Source organism: Sapajus apella, unplaced genomic scaffold (genome assembly GCF_009761245.1).
Source record: "Sapajus apella isolate SASKATOON/1434 unplaced genomic scaffold, GSC_monkey_1.0 scaffold14, whole genome shotgun sequence".
In the NCBI taxonomy this organism is placed as follows: Eukaryota; Metazoa; Chordata; class Mammalia; order Primates; family Cebidae; genus Sapajus; species Sapajus apella.
Window position 1 is genome coordinate 10,731,590 of NW_022436954.1, and position 26,694 is coordinate 10,758,283.

The following is a 26,694-nucleotide window of genomic DNA, read 5'->3' on the forward strand; positions in this document are numbered from 1 at the left end:
TTACAGGTGGATGCCACTATGTCCAGCTAATTTCCGAGGTTTCACCATGTTGTTCAGGCTGGTCTCAAACTCCTGACCTTGTGATCTGCCTACCTCTGCCTCCCAAAGTACCAAGATTACAGGCATGAGCCACTGCGCCCGGCTTATTTCTAGTTTTTTATACTCTGTTAATTTATGTGTCATACAGAGTCTTAACTTGCTAGCTGTTTGTTTCCTCCCTTAAAATAAAGTCTCCTAGCCATCAGGTACCTTATTAATTGTTGATACTCCAGAGTTTAATATACTATTCATTGGTATACAGTAGAAACTCTGAAAAAAATGAGCTAAGCACTGATATTCTTAGACTCAAGTAACTTTACTTTACACTGTTAGGTAACAAACAGTGCAACATCTTTCTGAGGTAGTGTTCTATATTAGAAGAGAGAGTGAATTGAATTCAGAACAGATTTCTAGAAAATTCTCCTGATTTGGAAAGGCAGTCTGTTTGCTTTGAGAAGCAGTTGAACAGATGATCCAAACAATGATAAGAAAGAAGCCAGGGGAAAGAAAGATAGGAAAGACAGCAAATAAGTTCAGGGCAGAAAGTAACTTTAAGGAGAAAAGAAGTCAAAGCACAATGAAGAAAATATGAATTAGAGGCGTTTTGATTCATACTTTGTTAAAGTAGAAGCTAGTTAATGTAGAAGAACCGGATTGTAAAATGTGCTTTTTACTTGTATGGACATCAAGTATTTGAAGTTTTCCGGTAAATTATATAGCATCATGGCCCAAGTCTTTATAGCCTGCACTCTAGAGATAATAATGAATCTTTTTTACAGTCTCTTACAAAAGCTCTATTATGGGGAGCTGACAGCTATTCAGAATACCTAGATAACAAATTCATCCTATAATAATCTCATATTTAAATAGGGAAAAGCTTTCCCCTTGCAGCCTAGAAAAACATGAGCAGAGAAATTTCTTGAATACTGAGGAGAAAAATTCACCTTATTTGTATTTTATTTTGCACAAAGTCTATAGGCTTCATAACTGCTTTGGTATACAGAGATATCATTAGGACCCACATCAGGCATCAGCAACAGCAAAATTCTTACATTTCTAGATTTTTCAAAAAGTGCTCTCAGCTTCCTGAGGAAGAGATGTAGCATCATCTTCATGTCTTTGAAACTGGAAAAAAATTAACCTCTTACAAATCATATGATGTTTCTTAATTTTATACAAGTAACAGATATTTTTCTTAAAAAATACAGGCAATATTGATATTTATAGAGTAAAATCTTAAAGTATCCAATTTCCGTCCTATACCTTTATTCTTTCCTCCCCTTTTTCCTTTCCTTTCCTTTCTCCTCCCCTCCCTCCCCTCCCCTCCCTCCCTCCCTCCCTCTTTCCTTTCCTTTCCTTTCCTTTTCTTTCCTTTCCTTTCCCCTTTCCTTTCCTCCCTTCCCCTTTCCCTCTCCCTCCTTTCCCTTTCCCTTTCCTTTCCTTTCCTTTTTTCCAAGACACTGGAGTACAGTGGCATGATCTCAGCTCACTGCAACTGCCTCTCAGACTCAGGTTCAGGCTCAAGCAATTCTCATGCCTCAGCCACCCGAGTAGTTGGGATTACAGGCCTGTGCTACCATGCCTTGATAATTTTTTTGTATTTTTAGTGGAGATGGAGTTTCACCGTGTTGGCCAACCTGGTCTTGAACTCCTGGCCTCAAGTGATCCCCAAAGTGTTGGGATTACGGATGTGAGCCACCATGCCCAGCCTTCAACCTACTTGTAACTTTTTGTATAACTCCAGAGTTTTATAATAAAAATATCCACAGTCTTCTTGAGCATAAATCTTAATAGATGCCTGCACCCTATCCTCTCATGGCATTTCTCAACTACTACCTATTCCTTCCCTTCAAGGTAATGGTCATTTTGACTTTTAGATAAGGTCATCAATCCTGTCATTTTTTTCCCTAGTTTCATCAACTAAGCTTGCATCCCCAAACACTATAGTTTAGCTTTAGTTTTGCCTGGTTTCAAACTGCATATGAATGGAATTTTTAAAAGTGTGAATTCTTTTGAGTTTTTATACTCTACATTTTATTCATAAGATCCATCTGTGTTGTTAAGTGCAAGTATAGTTCCTTCTAATTACCATGTCAAATTTAGCTAGAGTAGTACACCTCAACTTAAGTTTATCTTAATGCATATGCTCAAACATTTCTGTAGGTTATATACCAAGGACTTAAATTACTGATCATAGGGTATACACATCTTAATATTTAGTAGGTAATGCCCAAAAGGTTTTAAAAGTTGTTGCAGTAACTTATATTTCAACTAGGAGTATGAGAGATATTTATTTTATCCATAATCTTTGGTATTAGTTGGCATTATCAATATTTTGAAATTCAGTCATCCTAGTAGCTACTTTAAAATATCTCATTGTCATTTTAATTTATTTTAATGTTATTATTACAAGGAATAGATTTATGTCTGACATTTTGTTATTTGTTTTATACAGGTCTCATGTGTTTTATTTTCCTTTTCTTTTCTTTGTCTTTCTTTCTTCTTTCTTTTTTTTGATTGGGTTTTGCTCTGTCACCTAGGCTGGGGTGCAGTGGCATGAACATGGCTTTTATTGCAGCCTTGACCTCCTGGGTTCTTCTCCCGCCTCAGCCTCCCAAGTAGCTGGGATCACAGGCATGTGCCACTATGCCTGGCTAATGTTTTTATTTTTATTTTTTTTGTAGAGACAAAGTCTCATCATGTTGCCCAGGCTGGTCTTGAATTCCTGGGCTCAAATGGTCCTCCTGACGTGGCCTCCCAAAATGCTGGGAATACTGGTGTTAGCCACCAAGACTGCCTTTGTGTTCTTTCTTTTTCTTTTAAATTAAATATACTGTATTTATGTTAACTCCCTTGTCGATTTTTAAGGTATAATATTTTTTAGCTTTCTTAATCACTAAATAAGCACCTTAATTTATCACAATCTACTTCAAATGAATGCTGATTCAATTCCAATAAAATACAGCAACTTTATTCCCATATAACAAATTCTCTTTCCTTTTCTTTGTGCTATTATTGTCATATATTCTATCTATACATATCATATAACTACTAACGTGGTGTTATAATTATTGCTTTTATAATCTTATCTGTTAAAATTTAAAAGAAAAAAGGAGAAGCTGTGTATTGAAGAAGGGTTAGTATGATACATGGACAAAATCTAGCCCACTGCCTATTTTCTAAATAAAGTTTTGCGGGAACAAGCCATATCCATTCATTTATGTATTGTCTATGAATACTTTCAAGCTAAAAGGTGGAGCTGAGTAGTTGTGATAGATGGATTAATGTTACTAATAACACGACCTTAAATTAAGGTGATCATCTTGGATAACTTGGGTGAGCCCAGTGCAATTAATGCAACTGTCTTTTAAATCAGTAAAGAAAACACAAAAGACGTATTTACACTGATTTTCATAACCATCTACATAATTGCTTTTACTGGTACTTTTTTATTTATTCATGTGCATTTAAGTTTCATCTAATGTCACTTCCTTTCAGTCTAAAGAACTTCCTTTAGTGTTTCTCATAAGAAATTTCTGCTAGCAACACATTATCCATCTGTGAATGTCCCTATTTCACCTTTATTTTTGAGGGTTAGTTTTAAAGGATAAAGAATTCCTGCCTTACTGTTTTTACCCCCTGCACTTTAATATCCGACTCCACTACCTTCTAGCCTGCATTGTTTTGGATGAGAACCCAGCTGTTAATATTACTGTGGTTCCCTAATGTATGAAGTGTCATTTTTTTTTTCTGCTGCTTTCAAGATTTTTTTTATCAGTTTGACATGGAGATGTCTAGGATTGGATCTTTGTGTTTATTTTACTTGCATATCATTGAGCTTTTTGGATATATTGAATATTTTCCATGAAATTAGGGGAATTTAGGGCCATTATTTCTTTAATTTTTACAATTCTTCCCATTTTTATAGGACTCTCATTATACATTTGAATGGTATCTGAAAGGATTTGGAGGCTCTGTTCAGTTTTCTTCTTTTTTGTTTTTTCCTGTTCTTCGGACTGGGTAGTATCTTTTTTGCTATCTTTATGTCTCTTTATTTTGTCTTTTGTCAGGTCATATCTGCTCTTGAGTTCCTCTCGTGGATTTTTCATTTCAGTTCTTGTATTTTTAAACTCTAGAATTTCCACTTTAAAAAAAAAAAGTCTCTCTTTTATTGGGTTTTATTTGATGAATCATTGTTGTCATCCTATAATTCTTCAAACATATTTACTTTACTTATTTTTGAAGTCTTTCTTTGTTAAGTTTAACATTTGTCCTTCCCTTGCTCCAAGACACTATATCTATTAAGTGTTGTTTTGAACTGTAAGGGTAACTATTTCCTATTATTTGCATATTTTTTGTTGTTGAAAACTGGATATTTTAGAAAATATATGGTAGCAATTTTGGATTTTGATTGCCTCATTTTCCAGGAGTGGTGGTTATTGCTAACCACCAGTATCTTGGAATACTAGAAATCCTAACTCTCAGTAACTTAGAATGTGACTGTATTTAGAGATAGGGTCTTTTAAGTATCATTGAAGTTATAATGAGGTAATTAGAATGAGCTCCAATAGAATATGATTGGTGTGCTTAGAAGAGGCTAGGACACAGACACATAAAGAGAGAAGACCATGTGAAGACACGGGGAGAAGACAGCCAAGTGAAAGCCAAGGATAAAGGCCTCAGAATAAACTAACCCTGCCAACAGCTTAATCTTGAACTTCAAGCCTCTAAAATTGTGAGAAAAATAAATTTGTTGTTTAAGCCACACAATCTGTGGTGCTTTGTTATAAAAACTCTAGGAAAGTATTAGATACATTAGGCCAGTAAGACTTCCACCCTTTCTCAATGAATCAGTGTAGCTTGAGCAGTATATTCAAAGTTTAGGCTGCCCAGCTTTTACTTTATTTTTGCAAGGCCTCTTGTTCAACCAAGTGCTCGCTAGGACCTTCTTCAGTCTCCTTAGTATGTGTATAGCTTTGCACATATTTATATTCTTCCAGACCACAGGGGAAAAGTAGGACGTTATCAAGGTCCACTGTGACTGTCCTGTTCTCCGAATTTCTCTCTTAAGTTTCTAGTTGGTTGCAGTACATTTTTTGCCCCAAAGTATTGTGATCTTAGTCGGGCTAGTAGTGACATTGGCCTTATCTGCTTGTTTGCCACAGGGATTACTGTTGTTTTAATAACCCTCTTGGTCATAGAACTTTCTGAGCTCTGCTCCAGATAAAACTAGTTATCTCAAGCAGTGAGGCTGCTGCGGCTCACAGTCTGACCCACCAATGTAAACTTCTGTGTAACAGAATCTGAGGGTGGTGGTGTATTAGTCCATTTCACACTGCTACAACGAACTTCCTAAGATTGGGTAATTTTTAAGGAAAGTAGTTTAACTGACTCACAGTTCCACATGGCTGGGGAGGACTCAGGAAACTTACAATCATGACAGGAGGCAATGGAGAAGCAAGGACTTTTTTCACATGGCAGCAGGAGAAAGAAGAGTGAATGAGGAACTTGTTAAGCACTTATAAAACCATCAGATCTCATGAGAACTCATTCACTACCATGAGAATATCATGGGGAAGACTGCCCACATGATTCAATTTCTCCCACCAGGATCCTCCTTCAACACTGGGGATTTCAGTTCAAGATGAGATTTGGGTGGGGGCACAAAGCCTAACCATTACAGGTCGGAAGAACAGGAAAGTCCCAAACATGCAACAGACATCCACTGTTCTGAGGCCCAGTAGATTTTCATAAATAAACACTTGTCAATTTCTTGTATGCTTGGCCAACTTCCTTAATCTTTAGAAGGTTGTTTATTGATAATATTGTTTAGTTTTATAATTTCATTTTTAGGGAGAGTTGCCATGTCTTCAATCAGCCATTCTGGAAATGCAACTCATTCCCTCTCTTTAAAAATACTTTTACCATATAGTCTTATAGTTGTTTCTGTATTTCAATTTGTTGTTGATTGCAGGAGTCTTCCCTGACCATTCTAAGTAAAATAATCTTGCCTTATCTCCGTACTTTGCTTTATTGTACTCCATAATATTTTTTTACCTCTTGACATTATTTTATATTTTTATGTGTTTGTTGATTGCCTTTCTCCCACAATGGAATGCAAGTTCCTTAATGGAAAGAACATTGTTTTGTTAATCATTGCATCCTTAGTGCCTATTACAATGCCTAGCAAATAGCATGCTTTCCATAAATATTCAAGAATGAGTGAATGAAGGTAAGATATATAGTCTTTTAAGCTTGTGAGAAAATAATCATTCTCATAAACTTTTGTGAGTTGTTATAGTATTTGGGGATGTTGTTAAACTTGATATGGGAATTACATTTCTAGGAATCAACCACCTAAAGAAACAGTGGTCCTGTATGCAAAAATATTTATATTCATATGTTCACTGCATCATTGTTTATACACTAGAAAAAATTGGAAACAAAGCTACATATGCAGTAGTTAGGGAATGTTTAATGCTAAGAAAAACAATGAAGGTAATAAAAGGCATTATTTAGATATGTTTTGTAATGGAAAGATATTTCTAATTATTGTAAAAATACATGTGACAAAACAATGTGAATATAATACATACAATTAGTAAAAAAGAAAATGTGTGTGTATTGGTCTTTTTTTGTATAGAATTGGATGTGTGGCTATGATGTGGATTATATTAAGGAAACAATCACTTTTTACTCTATATGCTTTTTACTTTTAAATTTAGTTTTATGTATTACTTGTATAATTTTATGTTTTCTATTTATAAAACAAAAATAAAAAATAAAGGAAATACCACACATTCAATTTTTACTAGTTCTAAACATTTTGTATCAATACATTTCATTTCCTCATAGAGTGTGCTTACCAGAAATCAACATCTTTTGATTTGCCAGAGAGTGGGTAAATACTTACCAAATTGCAACAGCTACATATTGAGTATGCAAGTGCAATAGAAAATTCCAAAGGGTAGAAGAACAGTAAAATACGTGATACTTCCCTCCCAAGTTTCTATAACCAAAAAACAGGGAGAAATCTTATGTTATTATCTTTAGTGAGTGCAATCATGATCATGGAAGGAGTTACTGGTATGAGAGACAAAAACAGGAAGGAAAATAAGAACAGATAAACCCTTCACCATTTGATTTCCTTAGGCATTTCTACTCCTCTGCCCTCTGCTATACTTTCTCTAGCTTTCAGTTCCTCAATTCAGCATCTGTGGCTTCTGTACTTGATCTCCATTGTTTAGCATTCTTGTCTCACTTCTGACAGCTTTTACAGAGTCGTTGGCACAGCTCACTAAGCTCTTCAGTTACTAAGATTTGACTCTCCTGCCTCTAATGATAAGGTGGCCACCAACAGATTTATCAAGCAATCCTTTTCTCTTAAAACAGCTATTATTAATGACAACCCTTCTCAAATTTACATATGTGGTAATAGAACTCTCACATAGATATTGCTCTAATATCATTTAAAATGATTAGTAAATTGAAAACGAGTTCAAAGAACATTTAACTTGGAAGCAGAGATGACTGTGGTTGCTGGGATAAATAAAACAAATATTTTCAACTGCAAATCCGATTGGTTAGTTATGTGAATAATATCAGTGCTTATCCTGAAAATGTGGGTTTTGTGCTGGCTGTGGAAAGACAAGAATGATACCCAGATCTAGAAATAATGACATCCCCTTCAATTTCTTCTCTAACTCTTCCTCCTCTTTCTTTATTGTATTTATTTAATATCTTTTATATTCAAGAAACTATCTGGTGGTAAGAATTAGATGATAGGAATGCAATGACACATAAAAACTTCCTGATTTCTCAGAGTTTATAATGAAGTAGAAGAGACAGAAAGATAATATAAGGTACCATATAAAATGGATAAAAACTTGCTCAATTATTATAGAGAACAGGAGTTTCACTCTAAGCTGTTAGTCTCTGAGAAGGCTTCATAAAATGGTAAGACATTTGAAATAAGAGTAGGACTGAGAAAAACGAAGGGAGTAAGCAACATTCTAGGCAACTTTAAATTTTTATTTGCTTCTTTCTAACCTATCTTGTTTCAGAAGAAGTTTAATAGCATAAATTAAAAGTGTCACAAAATAATTTAAAAATTGAGACATAAAATAGAACCAATAATAAAGCTAAAATATATATCAGAATAACCTATGGTTTTTAATGTGAGAACAAAACTGAATGTAGGCAATATAATGTTTTGAGAAAATGGTAAAACATGTTTTAACTGAAACATAGTGTTCATTTATATATGATATAAACAGGATGATAAGGAAAAGATGTAGAAGGTATGAAATACCAAGGTAAATAATTTTGATTTAATTTTGTTGGCAGAAATGCACAACCATAACAATCATAACATTTTAGCTAGAAAGTACTTCTGGCCTCTTAGATGACAAGACTGTGAAGAGTCATTTTGCCCTTATTCATTATTATTTTTTTATTTTTTAATTTAAATTTTTTTTGAGAACAAGTCTCACTCTATCACTCAGGCTAGAGTACAGTGGCACAATCTTGGCTCACTACAACCTCTGCCTCCTGTGTTCAAACAATTCTCATGCCTCAGCCTCCCAAGTAGCTGGGATTACAGGTGTCTGCCACCATGCCTGGCTAACTTTTGTATATTTAGTGAAGATGGTGTTTCACCACGTTGGCCAGGCTGGCCTTGGACTCCTGACCTTAAGTGATTTACCTGCCTTAGCCTCCCAAAGTGCTGGGATTACAGGCGAGAGCCAATGAGCTCGGCCCCGAATTCCTTAATTTATATGAGAGTGCTATTTTAAAACTCTCTCCCTGACTGAAAGTGGCAAAAGGTCAGCCAGAACAGCTCAAATATGAAAACAACTGAGGAGACACGAACGCGTGCACGTGCGTGCACACACACACACACAGAGAGGGAGAGAGAGAGAGAGAGAGGGGGAGAGAGAGAGAGAATGAGTCCCTGGCACCCTGGCAGATGATGTAAACTGTAAGCTAGCTTCTGGACCAAGCTTAAGTCAGTAAGTGACCCTTTTTGTCTTAACTTGGGTGGAATTTCCTGTTAATTAAAGCCAAGATAACCCTAATTAATAAATACTTAAAGAATAAACAATATTTGATAATTATAAAGATAGTAGAAAGATGAGGTATTATGTCAAGGTTTTGTGTGTGGGAGATTGAAACAAGGAAGCCTTGCAGTATAGTACTTTTGAGGAGGTAAATAATTTCCATTTTATATATGTTGAGTTTGATACGATAGTGATAGAAGCATAGCCAAATAGAAAAGTCAAACTAGCCTTTAAAACAACAGACTGGGAGTTTGGAAGAAAGAACAGAGCACTTAACTAATAGGCATTTTCTTCATTTTACATAAAATAAAACTTGGAAACAGGGAAGTTAAAAAAAATTTCCAAGGGTTTACACACAGGGAGTACTGAGGTCAGTATTTAAATAAGTGCACTCTGATTCTGGAGTTTATACTAGTAACCATTTTGCTATATGAGGAACATATTTCAGATGCATGCACTTTTCTGACCCTGCCTGGGAACACAGGTAACTTGGTAAGTTTGTAACATAAACAAGACCCTTGTTCATGTTAGAAAAATTGGCATGCAAAAGTCCTGTAAAATGTTGGCTCTCTTAGCAAGTGTAAGTATATAATTCTATAATGCCACTAGAAATAGTTGGTGGCTTAGAGATATAATTCTAATATACAAGTTCATTTTGTGTAACTAATACAGCAAACTTGTGCTGAAACTTGTGATTTTGAGAGATTGTAAAACTGATCATTATTCAGGTAAATATAGACTACAGTTATTTGTAACACTGACTGCAAAAGGCAATCCTTGGCAATTATGCCATATTAAACTCATGATTGAAAGTTCATGAATAAGATGATTGGTGATATATAACTTGAAACAATTATGCACTTAATAACTTAAGTCCTCCTTCCCTATTCTCTACCCCCAAAATTAGAACTAAAGATTTCTAAATTGAATGTCCAGGGCAACTGGACAATTTTCTTATAATTTACAGGAAAAATCTATGTTTGTTAAAATAATCACTCATTACACATAATATATTTTGGAGTATTATTGCATTTTTCTATTATTTCTCACTGTCCTCCAGGGTTTTGTTCTCCAGGTTTGGATTCTTTCCTCTGATGGTCCCCTTAATAACATGTCACAGTATGGAGAGGAAGTGTGTAGAGGAGGAGGAGGAAGTTTATCCTCCACCTGCAGTGACTTTTCTACTCATTACTGAAATTGCTATTTGTTTTGTTCTGTTGGTCAAACAAGGTGTTTCACTCCAATCTGTCCTCATTTTAAATGTGAGATTGTTTTTTTAAACTAGCTTTGCTAAGGTCTTTTGCAGTGCTATATTCTATGATTCTGAATTTAAAACCAATATAATTAAAATAAATCTATTGTGTTAATAGGAAAAGTCTTCACATTTACTGGATAACTAAATGGAAACAAGCTAGGCTTATTTACATTTAGCATTTTTGGACTTAAAGCAAAATTCACATAAGATGCAAAGATATGCTATATATGAAAAGCTCTAGGTTAAGCCAGAAATTACTAGGTGTCTACAATTAGAACTGTATGTGTCAGTAGCAGAGTTTTTTTGTTTATTTGCAAAATGGTTTTATGGTCCAGGATTATACTTTTCTTGTATTAAGAGAATCATTAAATGACTCTGTGCCTAATACACAGGCACTTACCATTGAAGGCTTCACATTTTTATTTACGTTAATTCAGCAAGTCAAGAATTCAAACGTTCTTTTAATATTTACTAAAACCCACAGCCTAGAATTTTTTGATTTAAAATTTTCAATCAAGAGCTCATTAGTAAATCAAAGAATTTCATAAGGATGAATAAAAGGCTCATGTTACCTCCTAAGATTTCAAAATCGTTAAAAAGAATAATTTAAAAATTAATGTGTTCCCATAGAACTGGTCACTTACCGCTTGTCCATAATTCCTATATGACACAGACTTAAAATGAGACAACTCAATTATTGTTAGAATTATGGCAATGATTGTAGTCATTATGCAGAAGACGTTTATGATTAAAGTACATATAATCTGAAAAGGAGACAGAGGGTAAATATATTCAGAATAAATATTTTGGTGTAATAGTTTGCATTGCTGAAAAAAGTCATCTAGTTAGAACTTTGATCTAGTTTCTGAAGTCTTAGAAGTATTAAGTCTTAGAAGTAGCAAGTATTAAGAAAATATTTTTCTAATTTATATAAAGGCCAGTTAATCTAGAGGAAACATTAACATCATCAGTTCATTATTCATCAATCTTCCATTTAGGCTAAAAATATTATACTTTTCAGTGGAGCCCACGGCAGCTCAGCAAGGCCACTGCAGGCAGACAGTGTCACTAGACTCCCTTCTTGCTGGGCAGGGCATCTCTGAAAAAAGCAGCAGCCCATCAGGAATTTATAAATAAAGGCCCCACCTTCCTGGGACAGAACACCTGGGAAAAGGGGCATTTGTGGGTTCAGCTTCAGCAGACTTAAACATCTCTGCCCAGCAGCTCTGTACGGGGCAATGGATCTCCCAGCATAGCACTTGAGCTCTGATAAGGGACAGACTGCCTCCTCAAATGGCTCCCTGAACCTCATGTATCCTGACTGGGAGACACCTTCCAGCAGGAGCTGACAGACATCTCATACAGGAGAGCTTTGGCTGGCATCTAGCAGGTACCCTTCTAGAATAAAGCTGCCAGAGAAAGGAACAGTCAGCAATGTTTGCTGTTCTGAAGCCGGCACCTGTGATTCCCAGGCAAGCATGGTCTGGAGTGGGCCTCCAGCAAACTTCAGCAGGCCTGCAGCAGAGGGGCCTGAATCTTAGAAGGAAAACTAACAAACAGAAAGAAATAGTTTCAACATCAACAGAAAGGACATTCTCTCAGAGACCTCATCCAAAGGTCACCAACTTCAAAGACCAAAGGTAGATAAATCCATGAAGATGGGAAGAAACCAGCACAAAAAGGCCGAAAACTCCAAAAACTAAAATGCATCTTTTCTTCCAAGGAATCACAACTCCTCACCAGCAAGGGAACAGGACTAGATAGAGAATGAGTTTGATGAATTGACAGAAGCAGGCTTCAGAAGCAAACTTCTCCGAGCTAAAGGAGCATGTTCTAACCCAATGCAAGGAAGCTAAGAACCTTGAAAAAAGGTTTGAAAAAATGCTAACTAGAATAACCAGCATAGAGAAGAACATAAACGACTTGGTGGAACTTAAAAACAGAGCATGAGAACTTCGTGAAGCATACACAAGTTTCAAAAGCCGAATCAATTAAGTGAAAGAAGGGATATCAGAAATTGAAGATCAACTCAGTGAAATAAAGCCAGAAGGCAAGATTAAAGAGAGTGAAAAGAAATGAAGAAAGCCTCCAAGAAATATGGGATTATGTGAAAAGACCAAATCTATGTTTGATCGGTGTATCTGAAAGTAACAGGGAGAATGAAACTAAGTTGGAAAACACTCTTCAATATATTATTGAGAAGAACTTCCCCAACCTAGCAAGGCAGGCCAACATTCAAATTCAGGAAACACAGAGAAAACACAAAGATATTTCTCAAGAAGACCAACCCTAAGACACATAATCATCAGATTCACCAGGGTTGAAATGAAGAAAAAAATACTAAGGGCAGCCAGGGAGAAAGGTCACGTTACCCACAAAGGGAAGCCCAGACTCACAGTGGATCTCTCGGCAGAACCCTAAGCCAGAAAAGAGTGGGGGCCAATATTAGATATTCTTTTTTTTTTTTTTTTTGAGACAGAGTTTCACTCTTGTTACCCAGGCTGGAGTGCAAATACCTCGGCTCACCGCAACCTCCGCCTCCTAGGCTCAGGCAATTCCCCTGCCTCAGCCTTCTGAGTAGCTGGGATTACAGGCACGCGCCACCATGCCCAGCTAATTTTTTGTAGTTTTAGTAGAGACGGGGTTTCACCATGTTGACCAGGATGGTCTCGATCTCTTGACCTCATGATCTACCCGCCTCGGCCTCCCAAAGTGCTGGGATTACAGGCATGAGCCACCGCGCCCGGCCTAGATATTCTTAAAGAAAAGAATTTTCAACCCAGAATTTCATATCCAGCCAAACTAAGCTTCATAAGTGAAGGAGAAATAAAATCCTTTATGAAAAAGCAACTGCTGAGAGATTTTGTCACCACTAGGCCTGCCATACAAAAGCTCCTGAAAGAAGCACTAAACATGAAAAAGAAGAACCAGCACCAGCCACTCCGAAAACATACCAAATTGTAAAGACCATCAACACTGAAGAAACTACATCAACTAACAGGCAAAACAACAAGCTAGTATCAAAATGGCAGGATCAAATTCAAATATCACAATATTAACCTTAAATGTAAATGGGCTAAAAGCCCCAATCAAAACACACAGACTGGCAAATTGGATAAAGAATCAAGACCAATTGGTGTGCTGTATTCAGGAAACCCATCTCACATGCAAAGACACACATGGACTCAAAATAAAGGGACGGGGGAAGATTTACCAAGAAAATGGAGAGCCAAAAAAAAAAAAAAAAAAGAAAAAAGAAAAAAGAAAAAAAAAGCAGGGGTTGCAATCCAAGTCTCTGATAAAGCAGACTTTAAACCAACAAAGATCAGAAGAGACAAGAGCATTACATAGTGGTAAAGGGATCCATGCAACAACAAGAGCTAACTATCCTAAATATATATGCACTCAAGATAGGAGCACTCAGATACAGAAAGCAAGTTCTTAATGACCTACAAAGGGGCTTAGACTCCCACACAATAACAGTGAGAGACTTTAACATCCTACTGTCCATATCAGACAGATAAACGAAACAGAAAATTAACAAGGATATCCAGGACTTGAACTCAGATCTGGAATAAGCGGACCTAATAGACATCTGCAGACACCCTAGATCCACAGAATATACGTTCTTATCAGCATCACATCACAGTTATTCTAAAATTGACCACACAATTGGAAGTAAAACACTCCTCAGCAAATGCAAAAGAATGGAGATGATAACAAACAGTTTCTCAGACCACAGTGCTATCAAATTAGAACTCAGGATTAAGAACTCACTCAAAACTGCAGAACTACAGGTAAACTGAACAACCTGTTCCTGAATGACTCCTGGATAAATAAATAAATGGAGGCAGAAATAAATATGTTCTACAAGACCAATGAGAATGAAGACACAACATACCAGAATCTCTGGGACACATTTAAAGCAGTGTTTAAAGGGAAATTTATAGCACTAAATGCCACAAGAGAAAGCAGGAAAGATCTAAAATTGACATCCTAATGTCATGATTAAAAGAACTGGAGTAGCAAGATCAAACAAATTCAAAAGCTAGCAGAAGACGACAAATAACTAAGAACAGAGGATAACTGAAGGAAATAGAGACAGAAAAAAGCTTTCAAAAAATCAGTGAATTCAGGAGCTGGTTTTTTGAAAAGATCAACAAAATAGACCACTAGCCAGAATAATAAAGAAGAAAAGAGAGAAGCATCAACTAGATGCAATAAAAAATGATAAAGGGGATATCACTACCAATCCAACAGAAATACAAACTATCATCAGAGATTACTACAAACACCTCTATGCAAATAAACCAGTAAATCTAGAAGAAATGGATAAATTCCTGGACACTTACATTCTCCCTGGGCTAAACCAGGAATAAGTAAAATCCCTGAATGGACCAATAACAAGGTCTGAAATTGAGGCAGCAATTAATAGCCTACCAACCAAAAAAAGTCCAGGACCAGATGGGCTCATAGCTGAATTCTACCAGAGGTACAAAGAGGAGCTGGCACCATTCCTTCTGAAACTATTCCAAACAATACAAAAAGAGGGACTCCTGCCAAACTCATTTTATGAGACCAACATCATCTTAATACCAATACCTGACAGAGATATAACTAAAAAAAGAAATTTTGAGGCCAATATCCATGGTGAACTTTGATACAAAAATCCTCAATAAAATACTGGCAAACCAAATCCAATAGAACATCAAAAAGCATATCCATCATGATCAAGACAGCTTCATCCCTGGGATGCAAGTCTGGTTCAACATGCACACATCTATAAACATAATCCATCACATAAACAGAACCAAAGACAAAAACCACATGATTATCTCAATAGATGCAGAAAAAGACTTTGACAAAATTCAACAGCCCTTTATATTAAAAACTCTCATAAACTAGATATCGATGGAACATATATTAAAATAATAAGGGCTATTTATGACAAAACCACAGCCAACATCATACTGAATGGGCAAAAACTGGAAGCATTCCCTTTGAAAACTAGCACAGGAAAATGATGGTCTCTCTCACCACTCCTATTCAACATAGTATTGGAAGTTTTGGCTGGGGCAATCAGGCAAGAGAAAGAAATAAAGGGTATTCAATTAGAAAAAGAGGAAATCAAATTGTCTCTATTTGCAGATGACATGATTGTATATTTAGAAGACCTCATCATCTCAGCCCAAAATCTCCTTAAGCTGATAAGCAACTTCAGCATAGTCTCAGGATACAAAATCAATATGCAAAAATCACAAGCATTCCTTTACACCAATAACAGACAAACAGAAAGCCAAATCATGAGTGAACTCCCATTCACAATTGCTACAAAGAGAATAGAATACCTTGGAATACAACTAATAAGGGATGTGAAGGGCCTCTTCAAGGAAAACTACAAACTGCTGCTCAAGGAAATAAGAGAGGACACAAACAGATGGAAAAACACTCCATGCTCATGGTTATGAAGAATTAGTATCATGAAAAATGGCTATACTGCCCAAAGAAATTTATAGATTCAATGCTATCCCCATCAAGCTACCATTGGCTTTCTTCACAGAATTGGAAGAAAAAAAACACCTTAAACTTCATATGGAACTAAAAAAGAGCCTGCATAGCCAGGACAATCATAAGCAAAATAATAATAATAAAGCTGAAAACATCACACTACCTGAATTCAAACTACACTATAAGGCTACAGTAATCAAAATAGCGTGGTACTGGTACCAAAACACAGGTATAGACCAATGGAACAGAACTAAGCCTCAGAAATAATGCCACACATCTGCAACCAATCTGATCTTTGACAAACCTGACAAAAACAAGCAATGGGGAATGTATTCCCTATTTAATAAATGGTGTTGGGAAAACTGCCTAGCCATATGCCGAAAGCTGAAACTGGATCCTTTCCTTACACCTTATACAAAAATTAACTCCAGATGGATTAAAGATTTAAACATGAGACCTAACACATAAAAACCCTAGAAGAAAACCTAGGCAAAACCATTCAGGACATAGGCATGGGCAAAGACTTCGTGACTAAAACACTAAAAGCAATGGCAACAAAAGCCAAAATTGACAAATGGGATCTAATTAACCTAAAGAGCCTTTGCACAGCAAAAAACAAAAACAAAAAACTATCATTAGAGTGAACCAGCAACCAACAGAATAGGAAAAGTTTATTGCAATCTACCCATCTGACAAAGGGCTAATATCCAGAATCTACAAAGTACTTAATTTACAAGAAAAAAAACAACTCCATCAAAAAGTGGGAAAAGAATATGAACAGACACTTTTCAAAAAAGGGCATTTATGCAGTCAACAAACGTGAAAACTCATCATCACTGGTCATTAGAGAAATGCAAATCAGAACCACATGGAGATATCATCTCATGCCAGTTAGAATGACGATCATTAAAAATTAGGAGACGAGATGCTGGAGAGGATGTGGAGAAATTGGAACACTTTTACAATGTTGGTGGGAAATTACTTCAGAAAATTAGTTCAGCCATTGTGGACGACAGTGTGGCGATTCCTCAAGGATCTAGAAATAGAAATTCAATTTGACCCAGCAATCCCATTACTGGGCATACATCCAAAGGATACAAATCATTCTATTATAAAGACACATGTACACATATGTTTATCGTGGCACTGTTCACAGTTGCAAAGACTTGGAACCAACCCAAATGCCCACCAATAATAGACTAGATAAAGAAAATGTGGCACATATACACCATGGAATACTATGCAGCCATAAAAAAGGATGAGTCCATGTCCTTTGCGGGGACATGGATAAAGCTGGAAACCATCATTCTCAGCAAACTGACATAAGAATAGAAAGCCAAACACTGCATGTTCTCACTCATAAGTGGGTGTTGAACAATGAGAACACATGGGCACAGGGAGGGGAACATCACACATTGGGGCCTGTTGGGGAGTGGGGGGCTAAGGGAGAGATAGCAGGGGCTGGGGGGATAGCAGAGGGATATTATTAGGAGAAATTCCTAATGTAGATGATGGGGTGATGGATGCAGCAAACCACCATGACACGTATATTCCTATATAACGAACCTGCATATTCTTCACGTGTACCCCAGAACTTAAAGTATAATTTAAAAAATTGTATTTTTCAATATTGTGAGCCATTTGGAAGAAAGCATATAAGATATGATTTGAACAAAAGTGGTTGCACTGTAGGAAAAAAAGAAGATAAAAAGTGACTGCCTGTAGAAATAGGATTTAGCTGATAAAATTTTAATCCTGGGTTTTCATTATCTAAGGAAATCTATCAATATCTTTAGACATCAGTTTTTTATCTGTAAAATTATGAGAGAAGGCTACTTTCTAACGTATGTTTTAGCTCTAAGATTCTAAAGTGTCCACCTTCCCAATATCGATCTACTTAAACCATGCATGAGTCTTTAATTTGGACAATTCCCTACTTTGTTACAAGATACAATCCTTTTCCCAAACAGGATAGTTCAGAAAACGAAGATTTACAATAGTAAAATGTCTATATCTAAAGTCATTAGGTCCTATTAAAAGTTTCCTAATTATAAAGTTTATACAATGTTAAAAGGTTTAATATCAAACAAAACAAAAACTATATATTCGTTTAGAAACCTGTATATAAAGTCATCATGATTTTAACTAATACAGTATATTTGTCTACATTAAATTATGTTCTTCTAGATTCACCCTTAATTCCTTCATTTATTTTACAGATAGGGTAGATTCCTTCATTGTTTAGATATTATATTTTCATTTAAATTAATATTTAGCTTTGTGACAAGTGATTTCTAGAGATACCTCAAACATTTTAACTTACTCCAGATCGAGTTGGATGCTTTGTTACTCTTATTATGAAGGCTCCTGCAATGATAAACTGGATATAAAAACATATTCATAAATACTCATTGATAATGCTTGCCAATTTAGAATGTATTTTTAACAACTCTCTTCTAAGGCAATTATTTTAAGAATGCTAATAGTAGCAAAATATAAAGAAGTTTTAGTAGACAGGTCAGGACAAATTTACATCATGCAGTATTACAGTGAAAGGTAACAGTAGGGTCACTCATAACAGAAACATCTAGGGTACAGTGTGCAGATTCACATTGTGGTAATATGCCAAAGACAGCCTATGTAGTCCTGAACTGGGAACCAAGTTTGCTTTTATGTGTATGAGCTACATCATATATATCTCATTTGATTATTGCTTTTAATGCTATCTTTTCTAATGAGATGATGCCACTAATTATGATTACTATGTACATATCCAAATATGGAAAAAGTGGTTCAAGAGTCTATTCCACATCGTGATGGTACAAAACCTGCAGTCTCTTTTATGAGATTGTAGTCATTATTAAGGTAATGACAGAAATTCATGCCTTTGCCTTTGTTTTTTAAAACAGAGGTATTTTCATGTTAGGAAGTCTATCTACTTCCATGAAGTATAAAACTATGCCATATTGTTTGAAGATGGGTTGCACAATTTTCTCAAAATATTCCTTGTCTTATTTGTTTTAGTGATAAGACACTAAAGATCCAAGTCAAAGGCTATTTTTGTCACACTATACACTATACATTGGAAGCCCAAACCTGAACCTTACAAACTGCCCATGGATAATTTTAAATCTATATGTTCAGCACTTCATTCCACAACAAAAGTTGAGATTTTTAAGGAGGTACACAGTGAAAGTAAGAGCTAGCTTAGAATATAAAGTGAAAATATCTTGTGAATTTTGAACCAGAGTGCTCTCTAATGAGTTTATCTATAGATCACCATGTGCTTTAAAAAATGCCTTTCAAAGTTTAGGCTTAAGTGAGAAGTTTAGTTTTAAATTATATTTAATTCAAATTTTAGATAAGTTATCCTAGGGGTTAAATATACTATTTTTATAATGCAAATGGTTAAACACTAAGGAAAATGCATCATTTATTTAGATTTTGTCTGAAAATCCACAATTTTTCTCTGATTTTTTCCCAAGGCAGTGCTTTGACCTTTGTGAGCCAGTGAGTGATTTATCATTTATCACCTGTAAACCAGTGTGTTATTTATGAGCCATGCATTCTTTATGAACCATGTATCATTTGGATTTTGTGTGAAAATTCAATATTTTTCTACTATTTTTTTTCCCAAGGCAATCAGTTGACACTTATAAGCTGGTATGTGTATAAAAGTGGGAAACCTCCTAGAGATCACTGTTTCTTCTAGTGATCACTTGTTGTCTCAAGGGGCAGCCATTTTGTATCCTACAGCCCTCATTCCTATTAAGCCCACATCTGTTCCAAGTATGTCTTGAGTGGTTTCCTTGCTCATTACTGCTATCCAACCATTCTTTCTCCTCCACCTTTGAGCCACATGTCAGGTTCTATCACTCACTATCCCTCATGGTTGAAGTAATCTATTGACCCCTCAGCCATTCGTCTTTTGGGATGAGGTGAAATTTTGACTCTCTCTTCAACATGACTTAATCTTTGGTGATTTACACACCCCCCTCTCCTGCCCCCCACACAGTCTTTTGACATGGTTTGGCTCCATGTCCCCACCCAAATCTCATCTTGTAGCTCTCCCATAATTCCTGTGTGTTGTGGGTGGGACTCAGTGAAAGATAATTGAATCATGGGTGTGGGTCTTTCCCATGGTGTTCTTGTGATAGTGAATAAGTCTTATGAGATCTGAGGGTTTTAAAAATTGGAGTTTCCCTGTACAAGTCCTCTCTCTTTGCCTGCTGTCATCCACATAAAATATGACTTGCTCCTCCTTGCTTTCTGCCACAGTTGTGAGGCCTTCCCAGTCATAAGAAACTGTAAGTACAATAAACCTCTATTGTAAATTGACCAGTCTCAGGCATGTCTTTATCAGCAGCATAAAAATGGACTAATACACTAAATTGGTACCAGGAGTGGATTGCTGCTGAAAAAGATACCAGAAAATGTGGAAGTGACTTTGGAACTGGGTAACAGGCAGACATTGGAACAGTTTGGACAAATCAGAAGAAGGCAAGAAAATGTGCCAACGTTTGGAACTCCCTAGAGACTTTTGAATGGCTTTAGCCAAAATGCTGATAATGATATGAACAACAAAATCAAGGCTGAAGTGGTCTCAGATGGAGATGAGGAACTTGTTGAGAACTAGAGCAAATGTGACTCTTGTTATGCTTCAGTAAAGAGACTGGTGACATTTTGCCCTAGAGATTTGTGGACTTTGAACTTGAGAGAGACGATTTAGGGTATCTGGCAGAAGAAATTTCTAAGCAGCAAAGCATTTGAGAGGTGACTTGGGTGCAGTTAAAGTCAGTCAGTTTTATAAGGGAAGCAAAGCATAAAAGTTAAAAAAAAATGCAGCCTGACAATGTCATAGAAAAGAAAAACCCATTTTCTGAGAAGAAATTTAAGCTGGCTGCAGAAACTTGCATAAGAAATGAGGAGCCCAATGTCAGTTCTTAAGACAATGGGGAAAATGTCTCCAGGGCATGTCAGAGGTCTTCACAGCAGCTCCTCCCATCACAGGTCCCAAGTCCTAGGAGGAAAAAGTGGTTTCGTGGGCTAGGCCCAGGGCCCCTGTGCTGTGTGCAGCCTAGGGACTTGGTGCCCTGCATCCCAGGTGCTTCAGCTGTGGCTGAAATGAGTCAATGTAGAGCTTGGGTCAGGGATTCAGAGAATGCAAGCCCCAAGCCTTGGCAGCTTCCATGTGGTATTGAGCCTATGGGTACACAGAAGTCAAGAATTGAGGTTTGGAACCTCTGCCTAGATATCAAAGGATGTATGGAGGTGCCTGGATGCCCAGGCAGTAATTTGCTGCAAGAGTGGGGCCCTCATGGAGAACCTCTGCTAGGGCAGTGCAGAAGTGAAATGTGGAGTTGGAGACACCACACTGACTGCCTACTGGGGTACCGCCTAGTGGAGCTGTGAGAAGAGGGCCACCAACCTCCAGACCCCAGAATGGTAGATCCTCTGACAGCTTGCATTCTGTGCTTGGAAAAGCCACAGACAACACCAGCCTGTGAAAGCCAGAAGCAGGGCTACACCATGCAAAGCCACAGTGGCAGAGCTGCCCAAAGCCATGGGAGCCTACTTCTTTGATCAGCATGGCCTGGATGTGAGACATGGAATCAAAGGAGATCATTTTTGAAATTTAAGATTTGACTGCCCCACTGGATTTTGGATTTTCATGGAGCCTGTAGCCTTTGTTTCAACCAATTTCTCCCATTTGGAACAGCTGTATTTATCCAAGCCTGTATCCCCATTGTATCAAAGAAGTAACTAACTTGTCTTTGATTTTATAGGATCATAGGTGGAGGGGAACTTGCCTTGTCTCAGATGAGACTTTGGACTGTGGACTTTTGAGTTAATGTTGAGTTAAGACTTTGGAGAACTGTTGGGAAGATTTGTGGAACTTCCCAACAAGTCCCAATAGAAGTTGAATGGTGGGAAGGCATGAACAGTTTTGAAATGTGAAGACATGAAATTTGAGAGGGGCCAGGGACAGAAAAATTCCCATTTTTTAAAACCACCATATCTTGTGAAACTTATTCACTATCACAAGAACAGCACAGGAATGACTTGCCCCCACCATGATTTCAATTATCTTCCACTGGGTCTCTCCCATAACACATGGGAATTATGGGAGCTAAAAGATGAGATTTGGTTGGGGATGCAGAGCCAAACCATATCATCTTTTTAGTATCTTGGGCTTGTGGTTCTTGTTCTCTCCTCCAATCCCTGACTCCAAACTATCTTAGTCACTTACTCCCATAAGGACATTCTCTTGTCCTTGTTGTACCTTTCACATCTTAATTTCAAGTATTCCACCCTGTCACCACCTGCTATCTTTCTAGCTCATGTCCTCTAGTATTAAAATTCAAACAACCCTTTGACCCTACCTGGATCTATAATCTGAGAACTTCAACTCTCTGTTAAATTCTTCTTTCCATCACTAACTTAAATTTCATGGCCAACCATTACAAACACTCCCTTATACCCACTTGCAACGGCTTTGCACCTTTCCTGTTTTATTATAGTTGCTAAACAAAAATCCTGATTGTTTTCCTCCTACTGCACGCCTGCACTCATGCAGCTGACCACGGCCTCAGAAAGGCATACAACCCATATCCCGTTCCTAAACCTCAAGTGTGTCCTTAACACCGTATGAAAATAAAACTATCTCTCCACAATCCATGCACTCTCTCACTTTTCCTTGATGATTATTTCACATTCTCTCTTTTTTCCTCAAACAACTGATCCACTTGCCCATCCTCAATCTCAGTTCATGATCTTGCTTCCTAAGTCACTGAGATATTTGAAGCTACTGGAAAACAAACAAACAAACAAAAAACTTCCACAAGCTTCCAATATCCTATCAAAGAAAACTGTCCTTTCTCTTTCTCTGCCTTTCCCTCCTGTTTTCATACCTTGAAACCATTTATAATTAGGCTGGATAATTCTTTGTTGTGAGGGACTGTCTGAGGGTCGCAGGCTATTTAGCAGCATCTTTTGCCCCTGCCCACCTGATGTGCACCTCCAGCTGTGAAAATCCAAAATATCTCCAGACATTATAAAATGTTCTCAGGGGCAAAATCACCTCTAGCTGAGAACCACTGCCCTGGATGAACTTTCTATGCTCCTAGCTATTTGTGCACCAAAATTCATCATGTCTTGCCTACACAAACACTTGTTTCCAATACCCACCCCTATTTACTCATAGCATCAATTTTCTTTCTTTTGGTTCAGTCCTCTCAACAAAGGATGATGCTGTTTCTTTCACCTCACAAAAAAATAGTAAGCAAATCCTCTCTTAAGCCAAATTTCCCCAGCTATCACCACATTCCTGTATGCCACATTACAGTAAAGTCCTTAAGGAAGTTGTCTATTTGCTGTCTGTAATTCCGCTTTTCCTATTATTTTCTTAAATCAATTCCTACCAGGCTCTTGCCTCACAATTCCACCAAAACTACTTGTAAAATTTACTACTGACCTCCATATTGCTAAATCCAATGGTCAATTTGTAGTCCTCATTTTATTTGACAAAACAACAAAATATAATACAGTTGATCCTTCCTCACTTCTTCTAACAAAATCTTCACTTGGCTTCCAGGGTGCTATGCTCTCCAGGTTTTCCTTCTACCTAATGACTATCTAGAAACCACAGGAGAGTGTCAGTAAGAAAAATTTAGAAAATGAGTATTGACTCACTGGATGAGGAGACTAAAGTGAAGATTGTAAACATGCAAGTTAATCATTCTAATGGATATTGTAGTTAAGATTCTTTGTCTTTCACATATCTAGAGACAAACTACCTTATGGTTGTCATTATGTACTCCTGTATCCATATCTCTTGAAACAGCACTTTGTAAATTAAAGGTGCTCAATATATATTTGCTGAAAAAAGGAATCTGACTTTGAATAAATTATCAACATGGGATTTAGTTACATAATTCTCCTGAAAACCTTGTTTATAAACTATTCCCTATCTTCTACTATTGGCATGAATATTATTTATTGTATGATTAAAATAATGTATAGGTATTCTACTCACGAAAGTTCCCCATAAAGTACATCCTGTTTTGTAAGTTATAGGTTCATATGTTCCAAAGACTCCTTTAATTTGTCCCATATACAAAACCAATAGGAAGTACCACATGAAAACATGAAAGACACCAATCATAATCTGGATAGCCTGTGAAAAGAGAATGCTATTAGTACCAAAATAATGTAATTTAAAACACAATTCCAATAAGTGTTAACTATAAGAAGCATTTAGCACCTTTGAAAATACAAAAGTAAAACAGCAATGCACCAATATACTTAACGATGTATTTCCTGGATTGGTTATCCCAGAAAGAAGGACCAAATCAGGAAGGACTGAGATTTACCAAATAGGAATCAGTCATACCGAAAGCAACAGGCTGTTCAATAATAGTGGCTCTGGCCAATTCTCTTGTAAGTTAACAGTTTGATTGGATCACTGTCTATTCTCCCTACCTATCAAATAATGGCGCAAGAGAAGAATACTGGGGGTGCTTCAGAGAAAATATGGTTACTAATCTACTGGGATGCAGGAAGCCATAAATCCAACATTTTCTTGTACACTAGTAATTAATTAAAGATGAGTAACTTTTTAAATCTTATAAAGGCTTGATTTATCTTTTCATTCAAGGAGCACTTGGTATGAATTTTTTTACAAATACGCTGGATTGAGGCATAATCCAACACAGTAATACAGAGAATATCCAAAATGGACTTGCTTGAACTTGGTTTTCACCTTGGACAGGGGAAGGAGTACAAATAGGGGAGAATTATTACTCAACTCTAATTTGTAAGAATATAATGATAATCCCAGTAAATTGATTTCTGAATTTATATGTGAACTCATATTTCATATATTTAATCATATTTTTGATTACTCTTTAAAAATGACAGAGGATACATAAATTTTATTTTCATATAAATTTTAACAGGAAGCTATTTAATGTTTTAAGAGTTCCAGCTCTTTGCAAAGCAGGCAATCTATGAAACATGCATGTGCAATTGGCTAATTTTTAAAACATATTTTAGAGAAGTTTATTTTTTTTGAAAGGAAAGGCCTCTTTTTTGGTAACAATCATGCATTTTTATAGGTTTAGAATTTAAGGTTTCCCCTTGCATTCAATTTGCAAGAATGGTAATATTTCCAGAAGTTCTTTGGATTTGACTAGAGAAATATCCCCCACTAGACTGCAAAATCCTACAGGGCCTGGAGTTTGTTTCTCTTACTGTTTTATCACCAGCCTCTCATATGGTGCCCAGAATAGAGAAGGCATCAGGCAAATGTCTTATGTAAGCATACTGGTATCAAGAATAGTGATTCCATGTAACTTTCCCAACTGCTAAAAAAAAGTAAGTGGGCTTGAAAAATACTATCTCTTTTTATATGATTGGCTATTGTTTTACATAAAACTATGACGTATCTAATTAGCCAAAATTTATAAAGAATTGCCAGTGTGTGAAGAAGGAAAAGATAGGTTTTCTTATTTAAAAATGATTCTTAATCTAGAACCAATTTGAATATCAGGAGGTCAGACTCCCCTACCCCCTGCTCCCAATAAAAAAAATGAGAAGGATTGTGACATGTACATAATCCTGGGAAGAAGATTCAGAGCTTTCATTCTATGCCAAAATGGTCTGTGACCCCAAAGAGGTTAAGAACCTCTGCTGAAGAGTTGAGAAGACTTAGATAATTGATCTACACAACATTCAAATTCAGAGGAAAAGTTGACATCAGTGGAAAAGTTTTTTCCCCTTTGGATGTGAAAAAGTGTGATCCACGTAATTCGTGGGTGTTTATTAAGAAAGCTAAACTGTAACCTCACATGTTTATAAATTGAGACAACTTTATAGTCATCCTACTATATAGATGTAAGTACAGTACTCTCTTCTTTCCTTTTAAACCTTACTTTGATTACTCTGCTATCCTGTGTGTGCTAGTTTAGTCTGTATGCTTATATCTCAGCACATACTTGTTTATGAAGGAACATGAGATCACTCAAAATTTGTAGAAGACAATCAACATTTCAAAAACATAAACTTTTACCCTTTTGATTTAAACGAGTCTGTCCTTCAGATCCAAGATATCCTTTTAAAAAAAGAAATCGTTAATGATCTTCAATTTAGTCAGTCAAAATGTAATCTTACCCCTAAAACGAGAGAATCTGCTGTAGAGATTTTTGAATAAACACAGGCCATACTGCCAGCATTTCCTCTAGATGATTTTCTCTCTAGCCTTTGGTGATATCTTTATTAGCAAACTTCTACAAAACAATACAAAGCACATACACACGATTTTCTTAGAAGAAAATATGTAAGTTTGATTCTTCCCTTGTTGTTCGGCCACCACCTCCCCAAATTCAGAAGCAATAGCATTATTCTTTCTATGCCTTAATATTAGAGGCATCAACTTTCATCCACCTGTTCTGAATAACAGCCTCTATAACTGAAAAGCCTCTCTCTATGACTAAAACATATCGGCATTTTACAGATATGATCTCTGAGTAGTAAATAGTGCCTACTGTTTACAGAGCAAACAGTAACAGAGATGAAAAAGTATAAAGAATATCTAGGGAATACTATTAGAGAATTTTCAGTAAAACTTTCAACAATTCATTTGCAGTTCATAATCAATTCAGTGCAATTCATAGTGCCATATTTGCATTTTCAAAACCAAGTTCTTGAACTTAAATTCACCAAGTATGTGAGCTTGTGATTTTTTTTTTTTCTGACACATATCTGGTACCCAGTTCTTTCCATATGAAAAGAATCTTTTGTTCTATCAGACAACTTATTAAAGTTGCTCCCACA

General features: G+C 36.4%; 1 protein-coding gene across 1 annotated transcript; it reads right to left on the reverse strand.

The window, feature by feature from the left end:
* Positions 1-974: 974 nt before the first annotated feature.
* MS4A13 (membrane spanning 4-domains A13) lies at positions 975-26,408 on the reverse strand. The gene is made up of 6 exons (XM_032283280.1): positions 26,032-26,408; positions 23,897-24,037; positions 18,185-18,241; positions 10,998-11,117; positions 6,953-7,048; positions 975-1,164 (listed from the first exon to the last, which is right to left on the reverse strand). Exons 1-6 carry the CDS (start codon positions 26,080-26,082, stop codon positions 1,105-1,107), a joined length of 525 nt encoding a protein of 174 aa, XP_032139171.1. The 5' UTR covers positions 26,083-26,408; the 3' UTR covers positions 975-1,104.
* Positions 26,409-26,694: the final 286 nt, after the last annotated feature.

Excerpts from the sequence above, each read along its gene's own strand:
- MS4A13 (XM_032283280.1), bottom strand. The coding sequence starts at position 26,082 with ATGGCCTGTGTTTATTCAAAAATCTCTACAGCAGATTCTCTCGTTTTA. Across the intron at positions 24,038-26,031 it reads CAGATTCTCTCGTTTTAGGG|GCTATCCAGATTATGATTGG; the intron begins GTAAGATTACAT and ends CTCTTTTCACAG. Across the intron at positions 18,242-23,896 it reads GTACTTTATGGGGAACTTTC|TTTATCATTGCAGGAGCCTT; the intron begins GTGAGTAGAATA and ends TTTTATATCCAG.